Source organism: Podarcis raffonei, chromosome 6 (assembly GCF_027172205.1).
Source record: "Podarcis raffonei isolate rPodRaf1 chromosome 6, rPodRaf1.pri, whole genome shotgun sequence".
Classification (NCBI taxonomy): Eukaryota; Metazoa; Chordata; class Lepidosauria; order Squamata; family Lacertidae; genus Podarcis; species Podarcis raffonei.
The window spans coordinates 94,167,904-94,189,496 of record NC_070607.1 but is presented as its reverse complement, the minus strand read 5'-3'; the positions used below and the strand labels follow the sequence as shown (position 1 = coordinate 94,189,496).

Below are 21,593 nucleotides of genomic sequence, written 5' to 3'. Positions count from 1 at the left end.
TTGTATGTTGGCAGCACCACTGCTGCCTCACACGTTACAACAGGCTACAACCCACAGCCCACTATTTGCAGAACAAAGCTTAAGCTGTTTAGCGCAATAAGCAGTTATGTTGATTAATACGTTTAAAATGCTTTGTGGTCCATGTCTTGCTTGCCTCTTCTCTTGGAGGCCAGGACGTCATGGCTCACCTTCCATGCCGAATTGTTAGGTACCTGCTCCTGCAACACTCAGGTCTCTAACCCAGATACCTCTCCTCTTTTTTTTTGCAGGTGGAAGAGGAGATAGGCACCCTGCGCCAGGTATTGGCTGCCAAAGAGAGACACTGTGGGGAGCTGAAGAGAAAGCTGGGCCTGACCCCCTTGGATGGCCTGAAGCAAAACCTCTCAAAGAGCTGGCATGATGTCCAGGTCTCCACTGCGTAGGTGTTGCCTAGGGTGATTTTTCCACCGTAACCTGCAGAATTAGACGTGGTGTTCTATTGGGGCTTGCTCCAACAAAAAAGAGAAGTCCTATCTTTGAGCTTTTATCCTTTGAGATCCTGAGGCAGTAAATCTTCCTTTCCCATAGCAGTGGGGGACCTCTGGTCTAGGAGACTTATCCCCAAACCACAGCCACAACCGATAACACATGTGACAGGGCTGCCAGTGCGCAGCCTTAACTCCCAGTTGTGTATTGGCAAGCGAGGCTTGCTACCACCGCCGATCAGTGGGGCAAGCCAGCTGGGATTGGCTGCTTGGAGGGGTTGGCAAAGAGCCATGGTGCTCTTTGTAATCTCCTTGCTCCTGACCAAGAGGCCCTGCTCAGCTGATCGGCAGCGCTCCAAAGCACCACACAGGGCTCCTTGCGTGGCCTGCCCAGCGCTCTGAAGCCGCAACAGTTGTTTGAACATCAGAGCGTCCCCTCACCTGACCCCATGCCCACCTCTCAGATCTGAGCCATGAAGGGTAGGGGAGATAAGGATCTGGCTCCAACAGTCAGAACCACTTCTTCACACTTGCTTTACAGGGAAGGAGACTTGAAGGATGCCTGCATGGAGCTCCCATTGCCAGTTACGTCATATAGAGGGTGCCCGTTAGGCCACTGAGCACCCAGCTTGTTTGTGATGGTAGTGGAATCATAGAATTGAAGACTTGGAGGGGACCCTGAGGGTCATCCAGTCCAACCTCCTGTAATGCAGGAATATGCAGCTGCCCCATACGGGGATCGAACCTGCAACCTTGGCGTTATCAGCACCACACTCTAACCAACTGAGCTATCTAGGCTTGGTGCTTCTTTGGATCACAGTCTGGGCTTCTAATTGCCTTGTTGACTTAAATCAAAACCCTCCTTGCCAAGACTTCTGCTTGCCTGAGCAACAGTTGTAGCTGCTTTGCAGTGCACACCCCAATCCATTCATGCCATGCAACACCTTTAATTTAATTTTATAATTCCAAATCACAATCTCTTCCCAAAGGCATCTGAGGAACTGTATGCATGTATCAAAGCTACAAATACACTCTAGCTCCCCATCCCAGGATGTTGTGAATCTCGCACGCTACTTCATTTTTTCTCTGACAGGAGTGTTGCCAAGACCCATCTCTCAGGCTGGGTCAATATTTCATCACCTGCCTCTTGGATGTTGGGTTTTCTCCTCTCTTGAAACCATTTTGACCCCAGCTTTCAAAAGTGTGATTGACCCCTAGGTTTTTGTTTCTAGTTATATGAAAACCTCTGAGAAACTTGGAGAGTGGAATGAGAAACTGACCCGATCGGACCTGTGAGTTCCTCTCCCGCCTTACAAGCGCCAACTCCCTCTTCCTGGCTCTTTTCCTCTGACTCATTCTACCCCTTCACTTTGGTCCCAGAGGAAGCTGGCTGTGCTTGGGATGTTGGAGGAGCAACTTCTGGGCCTTTCGCTTATTAACGTCAAAACTCCATTCTTTTGCCCATAAACATTTCTTGTCTCCGTTCAAGATTAAGCTCATCTTGCTGGCTTCCATGACGTTTCCTTGCATAGAGAAAGGAAAATTCCAATCAGTTACCAGGCCACATTGAAACATTGCAGAAGTCCAGCCGGGAATTGGCTACGTTAATTCAGCATCACTCCTGTACATGGCAAAAGGGAGGTTTTCCCATTTCAGATTCTTATGCTCACATGCAGACCATGGACAAAGGAGAGCGGGAAATGTGAAGGCTGGGTGTTAGCAAATGCAATTTCGTAGCTTTTGTTTTTGGCTTTCGGCTGGAACCATCAGGTGGTATAAGTTTTACGCAGAGTAGGCTCGTTAAAATTAAAAAGTAAGGTGGCACTGTGGGTTAAACCACAGAACCTCTTGAGCTTGCCGATTGGAAGGTCAGCGGTCTGAATCCCCGTGACGGGGTGAGCTCCCGTTGCTCGGTCCCTGCTCCTGCCAACCTAGCAGTTCGAAAGCACAAAGTGCAAGTTGATAAATAGGTACCGCTCCGGCAGGAAGGTGAATGGCATTTCCGTGCGCTGCTCTGGTTCACCGAAGCAGCTTAGTCATGCTGGCCACATGACCCGGAGGCTGTATGCTGGCTCCCTCGGCCAATAAAGTGAGATGAGCACCGCAACCCCAGAGGAGTCCGCGACTGGACCTAATGGTCAGGGGTCCCTTTACCTTTAAGGTCTATTAATTTCAGTGACTATACTCTGAATTAAACTTAGTTGAATACCCGTATGTTCCATGGCTACAAAGTGGTGTTGAAAGGGGGAGATCAGCCGTGGGAAAGGATGCTCAACTCTTGCCCATTGCTTTCCCCCTGCAAACACTTGCAGGCAGCAGAGAAGGGTTCTTCACCCTGGCTCCCTGCTTCTTCACTGGGGACCTCTTCTTCTGGAGGCTGCTTTGCAAAGGAGAAATGGTGCCTTGGGTTTCACTATGTGAGGTGGCCACAGAAGGCATTGTTCCTTCATGGGGGGGGGGTGAGAGAGGTGACACCAGCAGCAGCATCTTGCCCTTCCAGGTGCAAGAGGCAGCAAAGGAGGATGGATGGGACCGTGCGAGACCTTCAAGCTGATAGACCTGCAGTGTTACTCTGTACATCTCTGCCCAAAGGTCCCACGGAGTTCAGTGCTGCTCACTGCTGAGGAAGCACGCCTAGAAATGTATTCAGGGTTTAGTTCTAGGCCAGGATGGAGCAACTTTGAACATGGCTGTGTTGCAGCCTCCTGGCTGGCTTGAGATTTGGGCCGAGGCTGCCTGATGTGGTGTTGCTGAGGTGTGGGAGGGAGCTGTGTCCATACGGTCGACTGCGTGCATGCCTGTATATGTGGGTCTGCATGCTGGCACATGACCATCCTTGCCTGAATTAGCGTATGAGAATCTCTCTCCCCGCCCCATGCCTAGTGCAGAAATCCAAATAAGCTGGTGGAGTTGGGACAGGGCATGCCCTCTGTTGCTCCTTGGACAGCCCCTTTGAGCGAAAGTCAGGGTAGTAGTGATTCTTTCAGGCTTACTTACTTTACAAGCCTGACAATTCAGCTTAAAGCTGGCAGCCTGGCCCGCTAGAACTATTTTTTTTACCCAAATTATTTTTTACCCAAATTATAGCCAGCCAGCTAACTGTTAAGCAGACACTTTCCTCCCCAGTGCAGGAAAAAAATTCAAAAAGCCAAATCTTAATTTTATTTCATTTATACACTGCTTGATTGTAAAACACCCCCTCCCCCCAACAAAAAACCTCAAAGCAGTTTCTGAAGACTGGGTGTTAATAGGCTGCTATAGCACTTGTATTTATAGAATCCTGGGCTTAGTGTGACCTTGTTTTAAGACGCTCAATTATGTCTTCACTCTTTATTTTCCCACATGCTGCAGTGCATCTAACTGCACATGGTAGCCCAAGCCATAGGCAACAGTGAGACACGTTCTCTCTCCGCCCCCCCTCCCCCCAAATCTAGCCTTTCAGATTGATTTTTCCGCAGGGGAGGCATAGAAATAAATGTTTGAAACGGCAGTTTAAAACCTGCCTTTCACCACTCTCTGCACTGCAGCAGCCTTGCAGCCTTTTAAGCTTAATTGCACTTTAAAACAAAGCACCTGGCAAATGTTAAGTCGCGTAAAGGTATGTGTGGCAATTTCTTTGAGACGCAGCTGCCTCAACCAAACCATAGTGGGAGAGGGAGAGGCTGGTTAAAGTAGCTTTGGGGTCATTGGTGTGTCTGCCTTTGCCAAAGGAAGGAAGAAGAACGGTTGCTGTTTTGATGCACCTCCCTGAACACCCAGCATAAACTCTTGTGCTTGAATCCTGCCTTGCTGGTTTCTCATTAGGGCATCTGGCTGCCAGCTATGAGGACAGGATTCTGGATTAGGTGAGCTGTGGGCCTGATCCTGCAGAGATGGGCTCTGTTTTAATCTAACGGCAGCAAAGTAGGACTGCTAAGTCTAGGGTGGTGCCTTCCCCTCTGCCCTCCGCAAGCATGAAAAGGAAGGAGCTGGAGAGACCATTTTTGCAACACCTGAACATTTTATTTATTTAAGACTGCGTGTCTTTGATGGTTCGCCCCGAGAACAGGAAGGAATCTGACCTCGAAATGACACAAACTAGGGAGGAATAAATACAAAAGCTTGAAGGAATAGTGATGACTTTGTTACAGCCCTTGCGGTTTGGAGTGCTGTGGAAGAAAAGGTTTTGGCCCCTTCTCTAACTTCCGTTGTATTTATAGATATGTTTCGGCCAGCAGCACCCTGGAGGACTGGAATGAGAAATTAACCCAATCAGAAGCGTGAGTGTCTTAACCTTCAGCCTAAAGCACGTTCCCTTATTCCAATAGCATCCTGCAACTAATAGTTCCTTCCCTGCACTAACTGCCTTCCTGCTTGGTCTCCATTCTCTAAACGCCGATTGTTTTGCTGACTAATTAGGGATAGTGGGAGAAGGATGACTTAGACTCTGCAGCTTACTGCGTGGCAGCTTTCTCTATGATCCCATGAACTTATCTGTGATATCCTTGCCACCCTGATGTTTGCCCATTGCTCTTTGGCAGTGAACACCTTTGCCTGCTTCTGCGCTTCCTTTTGATAGGCCTCGTTCAGGTTAATGCGCAGCTTAAGCTTGCAGATGATTATTGCTTGTGGACTGCGGTTCTGCGGGAGTGCAAAATGTAATCCAGAATGTAATAGTGGGACCAGAATCCTGAGGTTCTCTTCTTTTAATTAATTTTTCTAAATGCATGAATTCTAGCACTTAGGGGTGTAAAAAAAGTTTGAAAGTATGTGGGCAGCATTTCTGAAATTTCAGCAGCCAGAGAGTTTCAGTGACTGTACCGCACCCATGACTAGCAAAGCAGAATAAATCAGGCAAACGAGGAAAAAGAACCCACAGTATACTGCAAAGAGAGAAATGGTTGCAAATGGCTTAGTTTTGCAAGTCGTAGAATGCATTTTTTCTTGGTGCAGAATTTAGATGGTAAGGGAATGGAGTTTTATTTTTTTAAAAAAGTTTTTGTATTCAGTATGCTCACAGGGCCTTGCAGTGAACCCAACCAAGCACACTAATGCTCCTGTGCGAAGCATCACTGCATATAAATTAAAGCGAGCTTAAGACAGGTGCATTTTGTAACCCTTAGATGGGGGTTCTGGAGAACCGTAGATTCCCAATCCTAGTTTCAACAGGAGGGCAGTGCAACAATTTCCTTTGGTTCACCTTATGTCTAGGAAACCTCTGGTTATAGTCCTTATATGATCTTAACCGTAATCAGCATATTTCTTCTGATGTCCCCAGGAGCCACTTTTTAAGGAAATTAGAGCCAGCTTCCATAATTCCTAACTGCAAGCATGTGTGTGTCTCTCCCCATTGAGAGCATCTTATCCCCATTGAAATAAGTGGAAGTAATAGAAGAACCCTGTAACTCTGATTGCTTCCCTTTCAATTCAATGGAGCTGATGAGGGAGGAAGAGTCCCTGTTGACTTGAATTCAGAGAAGCTGAGGCTAGAATGGAATGCATTTCTGCTTGCACACATGTGAGGGGTGGGTGGGTTACTGATTTCCAGTCCTGCTGCAGCACTTCATTCATTGAATGCCACTCTGAAGGATCTCCCAGTCCTCTGGGGTGGCTTTTCAGGGAGGATAGGACTGCATCAGAAATAAGGAACTGGGAAAGGCCTATTCTGTGAGAAGCTCCTTTGGATTTACAGTCATACCTCGGAAGTTCAACGCCTTGCGACTTGAACGTTTTGGCTCCCGAATGCCGCAAACCCAGAAGTGAGTGCAGGTGCTTCCTGCAGCCAATCAGAAGCCATGCATTGGTTTCCAAACATTTTGGAAGTCGAATGGACTTCTGGAACGGATTCTGTTCAACTTCGGAGGTACGACTGTATAGTACTTGACCTTAGTGACTTGTTTGTGGAGCTTGACCCTTCCTCCCCACAACACTTTTGTCTGCTTTTGGAGTATTTTATTGTTTAACTCATTGCCTCTCAGTGCTACCTGCCCTTTTCCCCTGTTACAATTTAGGCTGATTAGGGGGAAATTCTGAGAGAGGAACTTGACCTTCATTAAACTGAGATTAAGTGCTACCTGCTTTCTCCCACGAAAATGTATGGTTACCTTACTGTGCATTGACATATCCCAGCAGTTGCTTTGAGTTAACAGAAAGCAATTTACTTTGGTGGGGTTTAATCAGAGTTTGTCCTGAGTTTATCTGAGTGGACACCCCCTGGCAAAGCAGGAAGTTTTGCAAACTTCAGCTTCCTGAAAACTGCAGCAGGAAGTCAACTTCGGTGGAAAGTTTCCAGAGCTGAATTTTTAAACACCTCTAGTCATGCTATAAGGACGTGGGTGGTGCTGTGGGTTAAACCACAGAGCCTAGGGCTTGCCGATCAGAAGATCGGCAGTTCGAATCCCCGCAACAGGGTGAGCTCCCATTGCTCAGTCCCTGCTCCTGCCAACCTAGAAGAAGAAGAAGAAGAGTTTGGATTTGATATCCCGCCTTTCACTCCCCTTCAGGAGTCTCAAAGCGGCTAACAATCTCCTTTCCCTTCCTCCCCCACAACAAACACTCTGTGAGGTAAGTGGGGCTGAGAGACTTCAAAGAAATGTGACTGGCCCAAGGTCACCCAGCAGCTGCATGTGGAGGAGCGGAGACGCGAACCCGGTTACCCAGATTACGTGACTACCGCTCTTAACCACTACACCACACTGGCTCCCTAGCAGTTCGAAAGCACACCAAAAGTGCAAGTAGATAAATAGGTACCGCTCCAGTGGGAAGGTAAACGGCATTTCCGTGCGCTGCTCTCATTCGCCAGAAGCGGCTTAGTCATGCTGGCCACATGACCCGGAAGCTGAATGCCGGGTCCCTCGGCCAATAAAGCGAGATGAGCGCCGTAACCCCAGAGTCAGCCATGACTGGACCTAATGGTCAGGGGTCCCTTTACCTTTTTTAAGTCATGCTGTGCTAGCCTTCCTTTTCAGGCTTTTGTTAAGTACCAATGCTTCACTGAATTCGGTGACAAATGACTAGAGGGGTGGAGGTCTGCACCAGCCTTCCCCAACCCAGTGCCCTCCAATTATTTAATGCTGTAGCTTCCATCAGCCCCAGCTAGCACAGATCTGAGGCTGAAGAGATCCTTGAAGAGATCTCTTCCCTATATTTCTAGGAAACTTCAGCTTCTGCTAAGACAGCTGCGGCTGCAGGGAAGGCACAAAGGCAGGATGGGTTTTTGGGAGGCCTCAGCTGAATAAGTATTATTCCAGAGCGGTACAAGCAAATACACGAGCTTTCTTGTCAGCACAGGAAGCAAAATGTGGCTTCTCGGGTGCTTAGGGTAGAAGCAGCTTTTGTACAGTGCTTAAGGAGCTTCTGTGTTGCATGTCTGAGCCAGAGAGAGAGAGTGTGTTTGAAATAGTGCTGGGGCTTAGGGTTAGCGTTAAAAAACCCCCTGACGTTTGAGTAATACAGAGACCGGATGCCGCTGGCCTACCCCTTCAGATGATTATACCCCACGTTTTGGGGGACAAATGGTTAGGAACTTGCTGGACTGTAATCAGGGGGTGCTTTTGGTGTCAGGGTGAATAATAGGTACAGCTACATGACAGCTGGTCTTGCTAAGTCGTCCCCAGCCGACCCTTGCAGTATCTTAACAACTAATGCAGGGCAGGAGAATGCTGAGGAAGACAAATGCCATTCACGTACCCTTTTAAACAACTGAGGACCAACACCTGGGATAGCCGCAGCCATGTTTAATGAAGCTGCCAATACTTTAAAACAAGGAAGCAAGTAAAATGGCCTGGTTGCTAGATCGTGGGCTCCAATTCAGCATGTTACCAAGATTCTGTCCCTGAACAGATGGGATTTTTTCCCCCACATTTAAGCTGAACCTCCGCATTGTTCCTGTTCTGTGTGTCCATTGCTTTGATAGATACAGTTTGGTTTAATTGAAAAGGACCTTCAAGTTCCATTAATAAGGTGCAACTCAAAAGATGCATGCTGAATTTGTAGCACAGATCTTACCCATTTGGCTCCCCTGCAGAGAAGTTTCTGCCTCTGTTAATGCCCTTATTCTGCACAAGACAGGGTTGAGAAGCCTGAGGGTTCCTGCTAAAGCACACCTTGCCTAGGTTGACAGATGGAAGAAGTTTAATATCTGCAGAGCAGTGTTTCTCAAGCTTGGGTCCGCAGCTGTCGTTGCACTACAACTCCCATCGTCCCTAGTTAGCAGGATCTGTGGTTGGGGATGATGGAAGTTGTAATCCAAGCTTGAGAAACACTGCTGTCGAGGAACTCTTGCTGGGACCAAGGCCTCCCTTTGAGCGAGATGGCCCGCCTGACTTTTGAGTGGCCCTCTGAGGATGCAGCTTTGGCTCACATCTCAGACCCTCTACATAGAAAATCGGGGTGGCTCTAGCCTTCTTGGCAGGTTTGTTTTCAACGGGTGGGTTCCTACTGGAGCACTACTTTTAGCTATTAATCTTCAAAATGAGCACCCATCTGTAAATCTAAAGTAGCCCAGCTGCCACACAAGAATTGCCAGCCTCAATGAGAACTGGGCACCTTCAGGAAGAAGGCTGCAGTGCAGGTTTAATAATTAGATAATTAATAATTTTTCAAAGGAAGGAACCGGAGGCCTGGGTTCATGGGCGAGGAAGACAAGTCTTGCCTCTCCATGGACCACATACAGAACAACAAACCCCTGTGTTGCAAACTTAACATAACAAACAATACAAGCAACACGAAGACCAGTATACTAGATAGAACTGCAATTCTTATTGCATAATATACATAATTTAGTACAACAAAAACAAAATGTGCACACTTGTAAATACTCTAATATATTTGAAGTCAAACGAACACACGTCTGTCAATCTTTGAAAGTCCGTAGAAGTATAATAAGCCTATAATAAGTCTCATCAGGATATGGAATATACTCGCCACCAGCGATGGCTGTTTGTATACAAAAGATGCTATCCTAATTAATGGCAATGCGAATAGTCTTATCTTGTACGTGGCTGATGAGGGACAAGTCCCACTGAGTTTAGTTTCAGTTACAGAAAGGTAGCCGTGTTGGTCTGCCATAGTCAAATCAAAAAAATTTTTTTCTTCCAGTAGCACCTTAAAGACCAACTAAGTTAGTTCTTGGTATGAGCTTTCGTGTGCATGCACACTTCTTCAGGTATCTGAAGAAGTGTGCATGCACACGAAAGCTCATACCAAGAACTAACTTAGTTGGTCTTTAAGGTGCTACTGGAAGAAAAAAAATTTTTTGATTTGAGTTTAGTTTGTTAGTGCATGCAGAATTCCATCTTTAACACTCAGGGGAAGAGTTTAAAAGGTGCTTGGCTGTAATCCTATCTTTAATCTGTTCCCTCTATGCACTGGTTTTTTCTGGGGATGTTAGTGGCTTGCTCAGTAGGGACTGAAATACTGTGTTAAAACTAAAACATAAAGACTGTGCCATCTGAGTCTTGGGATTGATGGCAGAAAACTGTCCCAGAAATGGGTACTTCAGTTCTTTGGAGTGTGTTGCTATTGTCCCTGCTTTAAAATAGCAATGTTAATGGTAACTGATGGGAAACATTTTCCTTACATAGCAGAAGCAAGGCTGATTCTTTTCTGAATTAACTTGTCACTGTTAACTGTTCCTTCTAAATTTCTAATGCTGTCGCCAGCTGAAAGCTTTTTTTGCGGGGGCGATGGGGGCTGCTTTGTAATTTCTGGGTAGATGACAAATCCTCTTTTTTTAATATGGGCGCAAAGAAAAAGCCGGGGGTTGTAAGGAGAACGAATGCCCCAAATGCAATTTGACCGACTTGCAGTGAGAAAACGCTTCTAGCCCTGTGCAATGAGATTTTATTTTTAAAAAATCAGCACTGTTAGTAAAGACATATGTTAAAGAAACAACTTCGCTGCTTCTGTGCAAAAAGGCTTTAAATCCATCATTGCACTGGGAACCAGCTGAACAGCTTTCCAGCCATTCTCACTTATTCATTGAAGTCTTTTAGTTTCAGTAAATGCCTCTGAAGATGTGTGCCAATGTCACTTACAGCTGCGTATGCCCTGTTTTAACCACAGCTGCATGGTGTTTAGGAATGAAGATGGACGATACTCAAGTGATGCTTTCTCACAATGAGACCCTGGTCAGAAGTGCCGCTGTCTCCCTTATCCACAAGAGCCCTGTTTGCCAGACACCAGCTGCCTTTTCCCCTAGCGCCGCATCGTCCTTCCTCCTTAATTGCTGTCTTCAGCTGCTAACAAGCCTTGTTTTTCTTGCCTAGCTACAAGAAGACGCAGGAAACTCTCTCACAGGCAGGGCAGAAGACTTCGGCTGCCCTTTCCAACGTGGGCTCTGTGATCAGCCGGAAGCTTGGAGACATGAGGTAATTTTTGCCTTATATTTGCTTCAAAGGGAGAGGAAGTTGAGCATGCGCCCAGTGCAACAGTAGCAATCAGTATCTAACAGCCCTGGTATTATTAACTGGTTCCAGTTACAGGGGCGAGAGGTGCCGAATGTTTGACTTTCTATTTCACTTACATTTTCTCTGAAGCCAAGAATGGCCTTTCCTTGGTGGCCTCTCCTTAAAAAAATAAAATAATAATGCCCTATTGATATCTGATAAAAGCAATGTTCCCCTTAGTTCTGAGGAATTTGCAGTTAGTGTTATGCTGATTTTAGAAGCCGGTCCCCCACCGCCAGGCGCTATAATGTAACATAAACTGATCTTTTAAACAAATTCTTTGATTTCTTTTCTTTTTTGCTTCACTGTTTTTCTGAGATGAAAAACTACAGAGGATTTTTTTGATTTCTATAATGTCCTTTGCCTACACATGTGCTTGTGTAATACTACTACAGTATAAGCAACTAAGTTTAGAACTTGTGTCCAGAACTTAATAACACATGTTTGGCGTAGATTTCTCTGCTTGTTACACACCTAATGTTTTATAAGCTTGATTATTTAAATGGTCAGTTGGGGGGATGACCCATTTAACCCATTAGATGGTCTAATCCTGTTTGTTCATGGGTTCAGTGAGAACTTGGGTTGTGGACTTACCCCTCCCCTCTTGGGAGTGCAGCAAGACTAGTACCAAAAACTTTGTCGCTGGTTAATTCTTGTTTTGTGTTGTATTTATGTACTTAAGCCTAGAATTTTCATGTGTGTGTGTAATATTGAATTTATTCTCTGTTTGCCAAATTGGTTTAGGCTTTTTTATTTATTTACTGACATGTTCTATATTTTGTATATTTGTATTTCAAAGGCTCTATATTTTGATGTTTGCTGTAAGCCAGTTTGGGCAATCTCATTATGAAAAAGCGGCCTATAAGTAAACAATCAAAACATCCCCTAAATGTTTAGACTTTCACTAGAGTTCAGCTCCGTTGCAAATTGTCTATGTGCTCCAAACTTTGGTAGCCTGCAATCAGGTGATAGTTGTCTAAGGTTGTTGAAGGATGCAGTTTCTGGTTTGGAAACTCATTCAGCCTTCATCTTAAACTGAACTGGTGGTATACTAAATACAGGGCTAAAAGCCGACTAGAAGCCTAACTCTACGTTTCCCCATGAAGATACATGAAGTCTTATTTAAATGCTGTATGCCCATTTAATGCATCACTAGCATTAACTTACAACAAGTGAAGTTGCCACTTTAGTTTAGTCAAGAGAATATGGAAGGAAGTTATCCAAGGTGAAATGCAGGACAGCAAATGATTCCCCTTCAATCCTTACTCTTGAGAATTTTTATAAATGCAAGCTGTGTTGTGCTACACTATATTGTATACATCAACTGCTTAATGTGTTAATAGTACTTAACGTAGAATTGAGCCCTTGTATTCACTGTAACATTGATTCTTCTCAGACATTCTCCTTTCCCTCTCTGGCTGGGAATATCTGGGTGGTAAGCGCTTGATATAAACTCTGATCACATAATAGCACTTTCCGGACTATTGCCACCTCTAGTACATTGTGGTTATGTGTGTATTTGTGTGTGTGCGTTGTTCTTCGAGTTAGCAGATAGCACCGTTTTCTTACCAAAAGCAACATGCTTGCTTTAAATGTCCCAGAGAATTATTTCATAAATGCGTTGGTCTTGATAACATTTTCCTGGAAACTGATACAGCTTGCAAACAAGACCCATGCCTTTCCACTCCCTATCCTAGGTTATTAAGAACCTAGTTTGCTATTTTAGTTTTGCATGGTCGACTTCCTGAAGTTCACAAATTGCAATGTGGCATCTACAGTATGAATAGCAAAGACATTGATTAGATCTCTCTGTGTGTGTTTTAAAGAAGCATTTAAATGTTCATGCAGGTTGTCAAACCTTTGAACCACAAAGCAGTGGTCCTTAAAAAAGCAACGTATTTGTCATCATGGTACGGAGTCATTGTGGCCAAATCACACTTGATCTGAAAGAAAGTAGGAATAGAACTAGTAGCTAGACTAATGAAGAAAGCAGAGCAATGCTCTGAGCCACTTAGCGTAATGTGATAAATGGAGACTTTGGTGGTTTATCCTCAAAGAGAACAAACTTTCAATCCACATCATAACAAAGGTGTGGCTGAAACTTAGTTAGGAGAGATAATTTGTGGTCTCCTCTTTCCCACACCCTGGTAATGTCTAGTTAAATGTCAATAAAGTACTGCTGCGTGTGATTTTCTCTGCCCCGGATAGCAGCAGTCAAACAAGTGGGAGAGAGAAGCTGCCTCCTTCTGCAAGGTCTCATCCTGATGTCCATAGAGGCTCTTTTCCTAGTCCTTACCGAACCAGTTCCCTCAAATGAAAGGCAGACTTGTGCCATGAAGCTTGACTTATGTGATCAGAGACTAAAAGGAGTGAAACTGGTGTTTTGCAGTAAACTTCTTTCCTTTGGGCAGAAGAGGTTTTTTCCTCTCTGTTCAGCCTCATTCATCTTTGTCATGTGCCTTAGAGATTCTGCTCTTTTTATACTATTTTCTTAAGAAGCAAACTGCATTCCTTTGTTTTGCTGGTGTGCTTTGAAGTGTGTTCATGCATGAAACTTTCCACCTTGGCTGCTCCAAGTAAGGGGAAAGGTAATTGATGAAGGGACAAGGTCTTGGTCAGGTCTAAGCAACAATAATCTCCTTGAACTCGCAGACACCTGCTGGATAAGCCTTCAACCTTGACGCATTACCTGTATATTTTCTATAGTATCTAATCTGATTTAACTTCCTCAGGGTCCAACTTGATAAGTTTAGTCACACTCCAGTTCCACTGAAATAAATGGAACCAAACTGTGACATAACTTCCTCTGGATCCAACCCATCTTAGCTAGCTAACTGTTGTGAAAAGCCCCAGTAGAGACCCCTCTGCTAATCTTTTTTTTAATGAATGGAATTAACGGCCTTGCAGCATTGGCAAATGGCATGGTTTTCATGATCCCTCTTGAAAACAAGGGGCCACTATCATCAAACTTTTATGTACAATGCAAATTGGGCCAAATCGTACTGGACATTTTGGGATGCGAGATTTCATAACAGCTGTTCTCCCAATATTCCTTTGGAACAGAGTCCTTTGGACTCTCAGTCCTCTTAACTCTGACACTGCTGCACTCAATTTCTGGCTACCGGACCTTGGCTTGCATTTTCTCCTTGCTGCTCTACAGCTTGTGAGAAATTGGGGGCAGAAAAAGATGCTTTGAGCCTGCTGCCAAATCCCACTCACATGACTTAAGAGAAGCGGTTAAGGATCTAAACCAGGGATCAGCAATCTTTTTCAGCTGTGGGCCGGTCCACCGTCCCTCAGACCAGGTGGTGGGCCGGACTATATATTTTGGGGGGAAATGAACAAATTCCTATGCCCCACAAATAACCCAGAGATGCATTTTAAATAAAAGGACACATTCTACTCATGTAAAAACATGCTGATTCCCGGACCATCCACTGGCCGTATTGAGAAGGCGATTGGGCCGCATCCGACCCCCAGACCTTAGGTTCCCTACCCCTGATCTAAACTCTTCTGTTTCGTTAGGGTGTCCTTGAACCTCTTGGTACAATGGTGTCAGCCCCTTCCAAAATCCATACTTGGGCAGTGTGTCTTATTAAAGCCAACTGAAATTTCTCAAAATTGTGCACAAAATCTTAGGGGTTGGGAGAATGAGGGGAAACATGAAGAAACAGTAATAGTTATAACTCTGCATTTTGACGCCTTGAGGTCTGCATTTAGACACTAATCTGAAGATGCAGATGGACTTGGGTATCAGGTTGCCTGTAGGATTCTGGGATGAAGAAGCAAATGCTGGTTCCCGGTCATGAAAGATAGAGCCCGGCTGTTACCAATATCTGTTTCGTGCCTTAAGCAAAAATACACACACATTCCTGGCTTGAAAGGAAGTGTAAAAAGAAATATAGCAGCCCTTACATACAGTGGTAGGGACGCGGGTGGCGCTGTGGGTTAAACCATAGAGCCTAGGACTTGCCAATCAGAAGGTCGGTGGTTCGAATCCCCGTGACGGGTTGAGCTCCTGTTGCTCAGTCCCTGCTCCTGCCAACCTAGCAGTTCGAAAGCACCTCAAAGTGCAAGTAGATAAATAGGTACCGCTCTGGCGGGGAGGTAAATGGCGTTTCCGTGCGCTGCTCTGGTTCACCAGAAGCGGCTTAGTCATGCTGGCCACATGACCCAGAAGCTGTACGCTGGCTCCCTTGGCCAATAAAGCGAGATGAGCGCCACAACCCTAGAGTCGGCCACGACTGGACCTAATGGTCAGGGGTCCCTTTACCTTTACATACAGTGGTACCTTGGGTTACGAACTTAATTTGTTCCGGAAGTCCGTTCTTAACCAGAAGCGTTCTTAACCAGAGGTGCGCATTCCCTACAAAGGCCTCCCGCATCCCCGGAAGCGGATTGCGTTCGTATCCCAGGGCAAAGTTTGCAACCCATGGCACCTACTTCCGAGTTTGTGGAGTTCGTAACCCGAAGCGTTCATACGCAGGACTGTTGGTAACCCGAGGTACCACTGTATTGCCAAAGCTGGAGATTAATTTTTGGTGGTGTACTAAGTAAAAGTCAATTGAACCCAGATAGTGTGTTATGCATTTGTGGCTGGAGGGCATGCAGCCCTCAAAATGCAAAGCCCCTCTCTACAAAGTTGAAAATCGTTATCTGGTTGTAGATTTCTACCCTGAAGGGCTAGATACAGAACTCTCCATAGCGTGTTAAAATGAAACCCCCCCCCCCCTCTCTAGCCTCTTAGGGAGGTGGAGGTTTTCACTCTCCAGGCAGGATTTACACAGTAGTTCATCGTGGTTCTTTTCCTCCCGGGCACACTTGCGTCTGAGATGCTTTTTCTCTCTTTTCTGGGAGCAGCTCCCTGCTGTGTGATCTGTGGGTCTGGTAAAATTGACCCACTGGCCACATAGTAAATACAGGTGGATTAAAGGAGTCAGGTTTAACCAGTTAGCAGTGCCTCTGGATAAAAAGTTGGCAAGCGTATCTGTTTACCTATGAGGGTTTGCCACATGCTTAATGATGTAATAAACGGCAAGTTAATTTAGTGTGGCTTAATGCTCGCATGGTCAGTGCCCAGTGCCAGGAATATAGCAGGGCTGGAGCTTGGAGTGGCAAGTAATCTGCTTTGCATGCATTAGCTACGAGGTTCAATCCTGAGCATCTCCATGTAGGGCTGGGAATGTACCCCACCCGAAATCTTGGAGAGCTGCGGCCAGTCTGTGAAGACAGTGCTGGATTTGGTGTACCAATGGTCTGACTCTGTATAAGACAGCTTCCTATGTTCCTAACCTCTCCTGAAATCACTGCTTGCTCTCTATCTGTTAGTCTTTAGATGGGTTCCTTTGGGATCTCTTAAGTGTTGTGTTGTACTGGTTGGTGTGGGAATTTGCAACTAATCGCCTCTTTCACTGCTTTCCTTTCCTGCTGCCATTGGATTCCTCCAGGGCCCATCCCTTCTCACATTCCTTTAGGTAAGACTCTGTTCAAAAGGGATATCTGCAAGGAATCTGGTTAAACAAGGTTGTTTTCCGAGGCATACACATGAGCCTCACTTTCAGTTGAAAGGAAAGGGATCGGGAACCACTAATGGCAACATAACACTCCTGCCCTCCAGAGCCATTTATAGATGCTGCCAGTATCTTTCCAATAAGCTCAAAGCCAAAAGCTTCTGGTTTTCCCTCTTAAAAAAGGAGAGGTTATTGGCTGCTTAATCTCTCATGCATACATGCTCCTAAATGCCTTTTTGGGGTGGTCATGTTAAACGCAAGAACTGGTTTGACACAACAGAAGACCCTGAACAGCTTTCCTTTGGCTTCGTTCCGCAACTTGGCTCAGATGGGGGCCAGATAAGACACTTGAGAGCAACAGCCAGTTGGCCTACAATAGACTGTGCTGGGCAAACTGGACCTTTGCTGCTCCCCAGACAAAGGCAGCTTTTTTACACCAAAGTGTCACAACTGTGCGGGTTCATGCTTGGCGAGGGCTTTTACCTGCTCTCCTTTTCCACCGATGGCTTTAGACTGAAGGCAAGTAGGGGGGTTCGGAAACCTAGTGCTGCAAAAGCCATCTGAATGCCTCTTTCCCACTTTGCTGTGTCGACAGCATTGTGTACTGCCCTGCCTCTCCCCCCCCTTTTTTTTTTTAAACGGAGGCCATTCCAGGGCTTGGTTGCAAGCCAGATGCGTCTCTTGGGCAGAGCACAGTATTAAAAGGCTTTCCCTTGAGTTAAAATGAATTGGTGCTTGTGTGGGCGGCATTGACTTCTTGACCAGAGGCAGTGTAGCTGCAGTTCAACATCCAGCCTGCTCCTGTGATGTGGGATGCTGGACTTGAAGCTCCTCTGCGTGGTGACATGTGCTGTTCATGTTGCCCTGCAATGGAAGAGGGGAACCTGGTGCCTGCATATCCTACCACCCATCCATTTGGATAGGTCTGAATTGGAGTTGTAGACTGGAGGGCTGTGTGTCTGTCACACTTGCTCTCTAAGGTGCGGCAACACCAGTGGGGTCCCCAACCCATTTAAGCCCAGGAGCACATTTGGGAATCAAAAACAGCTGCGGGTGCCACAAAATACCCATTTCGCAGGAGGGAAACTGGCAATGCTCAGAACCTTTCACTCCCCAAAAAACCCAGGTGAAACCCCTACATAGGACGCAGGTGGCACTGTCGGTTAAACCACAGAGCCCAGGGCTTGCCGATCAGAAGGTTGGCGGCTCGAATCCCCGTGACAGGGTGAGCTCCCGTTGCTCAGTCCCTGCTCCTACCAACCTAGCACCAAGTATAAGTAGATAAATAGGTACCGCTCCGGCAGGAAGGTAAACGGCATTTCCGTGTGTTGCTCTGGTTTCGCCAGAAGCGGCTTGGTCATGCTGGCTACATGACCCATAAAAACTGTCTGCAGGCAAACGCCGGCTCCCTCGGCCTGTAAAGCGAGATGAGCGCCGCAACACCAGAGTCGTCCGCAACTGGACCTAACGGTCAGGGGTCCCTTTACCTTTAAACCCCTACATAGCCCAAAAGCAGACCACCCTCTGAGAAGCAAAGAACCCCACCAAGACCTCTCCTGGGATGTTTTAGTGCCCAAAGGTACCATATTGGGGGACCCCAGCTTTAGATACTCCTCTTCCCAGGCTGATTTGAATCGAGATCAGCAGTGGCGTTTTGTATCTATTTACTAGTCGACAGGCAGCCTGGCTGTTTGGGCAGAGCAGGAGGTTCCTTTGCTTTTAGTTATAAACCTCTGGCACACTTTGGAGGGGGGGGTCTTTTGGGGGGGGAGGTTCAGAACCTCAGAGAGCCTGCTTGTAAAAGGTTGCATTTTCAGCTGTGGTGGCCAATTGAGGAAGGAACAGAGGAGCTATGCAATTTGCGCCCCCAAAACACAGTTCTGCCCCACGGAAGTCTCCCAAAATGCTTTGCGGTTTTGTCATGGCGCTGTGTGGATGGGGGCAGCTGGGTGTGGCGGCTTCCAGGGTTTTAACTGCTTCTAATATGTTCCTCCTTTCCCCTTAACGCTTCCGAGTAGCAGCTACTCCATTCGCCACTCGATAAGTATGCCAGCTATGAGGTAAAGTAGCAAAAGCCCCGTCTCTTTTGCAAGTCCATATTTGCCTACGGGTGACTCTGTCTCTGCTAAATGTATGGGGTGATGTGGTGGTTGGGAGGCACAGCAATGTGACCCCTCAGAGGGAAAAAGATTGTGTACTGTGAATTGTTAATAATTTGGATATTTATGTCCTGCCCGTCAACAAGGTTTTCACGGCGGCTAACAAACATGCAGTTACAAACATTGCAAAATATAAAATACAGGGTAAAAGTGCAAATCCATAAAAATGTGAGCGGTTGCAAATCCTGTGGCACAGAGAAATGACAGCAAGAAAACGAAGGTATCTGACTGGTGCTTAAAATACATTGAAGGAAGTGCCAGGCAAGGAGCTCTTGGGGAGTGTGTCGCGAAGTCCTGGCATCACCACTGAAAAGCTCCTCTCCTCTCCCCCCCCCCCCATCTCCAAATAGCCACTTGCCACCCTCAGGACCCAGTTAGATTGTTTTGCTTTTAAAATATTTCCTTCTGTCTTGCCTGCTGCAAAAGAACAGTGGGGTGGCCAGTCAGTGGATATTAATAGGAATGAATCGTCAGTCTATAGATATTAACTAAGGCAGTTCCCCAAATCAGCTTTATGTAGACAATGCTTTTAAAAAATCAACCCACAAATGTGGTTCTGTGCGATGGATCACTTTCAACTGGTGGGCCTGGCAAACTACTTTTTCAGAATCAATCACTATCCACTTGAAGCAAAACAAAACAAATTCCTTCCAGTAGCACCTTAGAGACCAATTAAGTTTGTTACTGGTATGAGCTTTCGTGTGCATGCACACTTCTTCAGATACACTGAAACAGAAGTCGCCAGACCCGAGTGAGTGCTAACATCAAGGCTGATGAAACTACTTTTAAGCTCCTGTGTTTGATGGCTGGTTCACATTGTATTATACAGTTCTAGTTTTTCGAAATGGCTATTACAAAGCTTTCTTATGGCTCAAGAACACATCTACGGGGATATCTTCTCAACCATGACTAAGTCTATTTTGATAGCTGGTGCCTCGGCCTACTTCGAAAGTAGGATAGGCTGAGAGATCGTGACTTGCCCATGGGCTCTGCGGCCAGGGGATTCGAAGCAAGTATCTTGGGCCCATAGCCATGTGGCATAATGGTCAGAGTGCTAGACTGGGACCTGGGAGAGCAGGGTTTGAATCTCCACTCAGCCATGAAGCTCATTGGGTGACCTTGGACCAGTCATTGTCTCTTAGCCTAACCTACCACACATGGTTGTCGTGAGGATGGAATGAAATGTGGAGAACCATGTACACCACCATGAGATCCTTGGAAGAGAGAGGTGGTATATAAATGTAATAAACAAATATATTCTATCAGTTACACCATGCTGAATCTCAGCCTACTTTGCGAACTTGACTCTTCAGTTATGAAAGTTTGGCAGCTTATCTTGGTAACCTATTCTCCAAACCGAACTAAATGAAGACGACTGGAGGCAACTGAGATACTATTGAACTAATTCCACTGAATGTTTTTTTGTGTGTTCCCGGGTCTCTTGATATTTGATTTCTCTCTTTCATTTTGGGGAGGAGGGGACGTTGCGTATGTTTGGGTTTGTGCTACTTTAGGATGTTCTCTGTTTGGAACCCTAAATTGAAAGCTGCCAAGTAGTTTTTGATCTTGACTTCCTCTGCAGTTAGGTGCACGTTGATTTCTCTGAAACGGGTTGGCGAATGTTGACAGCAGAACAAGGAATTTGCAGCAACTGTGGTTGAGCCAAACTTTTCAGGGGCCATGAGTGCTTTGGGGGGGGTCTGTAGATGCTTCGCCACCTGCAAAGCTAGCTGCCTGCCTCAAAATGGAATGCAAGTTTCTAATATGCCTGTGCAGTTTTATTTTCTCACTCGCTTCTTCCTCTTTTTCCCTTAAGAAATTCTGCAACCTTCAAGTCTTTTGAAGACCGTGTTGGAACCATAAAGGTAATTTCCCTCCCGTGACGCGGCACGAAGCCACGATGTGTTTAGGATCGACGCGTTTCTGCTAGACGAGCAAGACGCCCGCTGTCATAACTGGCTGGGTGTGTGCAACGGGAGAGGTTGCATATTGCAAAACCAGGGAGAGAGACCCATACGAGTGAATGAAAAGCTTCATTGGATGAGAAAGGGGGTGTAGGTGGGGGCAGCCACCTCTGCCATTAAGAACCTGTCCTCCTGTCCGCTGAGTCCCATCCTGTTTTTATATTGCTTGGTCACTCTAGTGTGAGGGAACTGGGAACTGGCTTCTGTACAAAGGTTTGCGCACAGGAAAGATAGAATGTGGGGAGGGCAAAGGTTCAAACGACGCTTGAAGTGAAGGACATGAGGCAGGAGTTGGTAATGCAGGTGAGCTGTGCATAAGCAAGCTGCCAGCTAGCTCTGCCAAGGCTCTTTTTATTAGCACAATACAGTGGTACCTCGGGTTACATACGTTTCAGGTTACATGCGCTTCAGGTTACAGACTCTGCTAACCCAGAAATAGTACCTCGGGTTAAGAACTTTGCTTCAGGATGAGATCAGAAATCGTGCTCCGGCGGCACGGCAGCAGCAGGAGGCCCCATTAGTTAAAGTGGTACCTCAGGTTAAGAACAGTTTCAGGTTAAGAACGGACCTCCGGAACGAATTAAGTACTTAACCCGAGGTACCACTGTATGCAAAACCAGTCAGATACATTTTGGACTGTGACCTTTACACATCTTCCAATCCTGAGATCGAGGGGTGGTACGAAGTTATTTTAGCACCTGATTCCACCGCGTCACTTTCCCCTTGCACAACATATGACTAAGGAGACAAAGGTCACAGACAGGGCACGGCAGACCAGACAACTAAGAGAGCAAAGGTTAGATAGAGGGCATGATGTTCAGAGAGCTATGGCTTGTCTGTTGGGTGGAAGCGTGCTCCACACCCAACAGTCATTCCTTCAGATGCTGGGTGGAATTCAATGCGCTATTACAAACGTTCCGATCATGCAAGCAGTTCCACTTGCCAGCTGCAATGGTCCTCCCTCTCCTCTCCCTGTGCTGTGTTCTGGGGGCACACCTCACCCCAATCCAATTTCGGGGGAAGCTCCCTCGCACAACTGGAAGTTGTTGCACAGGGCCCCTGCTGATGG

General features: G+C 46.3%; 1 protein-coding gene and 1 non-coding gene across 11 annotated transcripts in view; one reads left to right on the top strand and one right to left on the bottom strand.

Moving 5' to 3' along the window:
- TPD52L2 (TPD52 like 2) overlaps positions 1 to 21,593 on the top strand; it is a 44,800-nt gene that overhangs the window by 21,234 nt on the left and 1,973 nt on the right. For 4 of the 10 annotated variants that reach the window (XM_053394553.1, XM_053394552.1, XM_053394558.1 and 1 more), the window contains 6 exons: positions 270 to 418; positions 4,664 to 4,723; positions 10,712 to 10,813; positions 16,339 to 16,365; positions 18,420 to 18,461; positions 20,377 to 20,425. In XM_053394553.1, coding sequence (XP_053250528.1) covers positions 270 to 418; positions 4,664 to 4,723; positions 10,712 to 10,813; positions 16,339 to 16,365; positions 18,420 to 18,461; positions 20,377 to 20,425 — 429 coding nt within the window. The remainder of the gene's footprint in view (positions 1 to 269; positions 419 to 4,663; positions 4,724 to 10,711; positions 10,814 to 16,338; positions 16,366 to 18,419; positions 18,462 to 20,376; positions 20,426 to 21,593) is intronic. The other 6 variants (XM_053394554.1, XM_053394559.1, XM_053394555.1 and 3 more) reach the window with 3 other exon arrangements.
- TRNAI-GAU (transfer RNA isoleucine (anticodon GAU)) lies at positions 1,189 to 1,262 on the bottom strand. Its single transcript has one exon. It is a non-coding gene; the product is annotated as a tRNA-Ile (tRNA).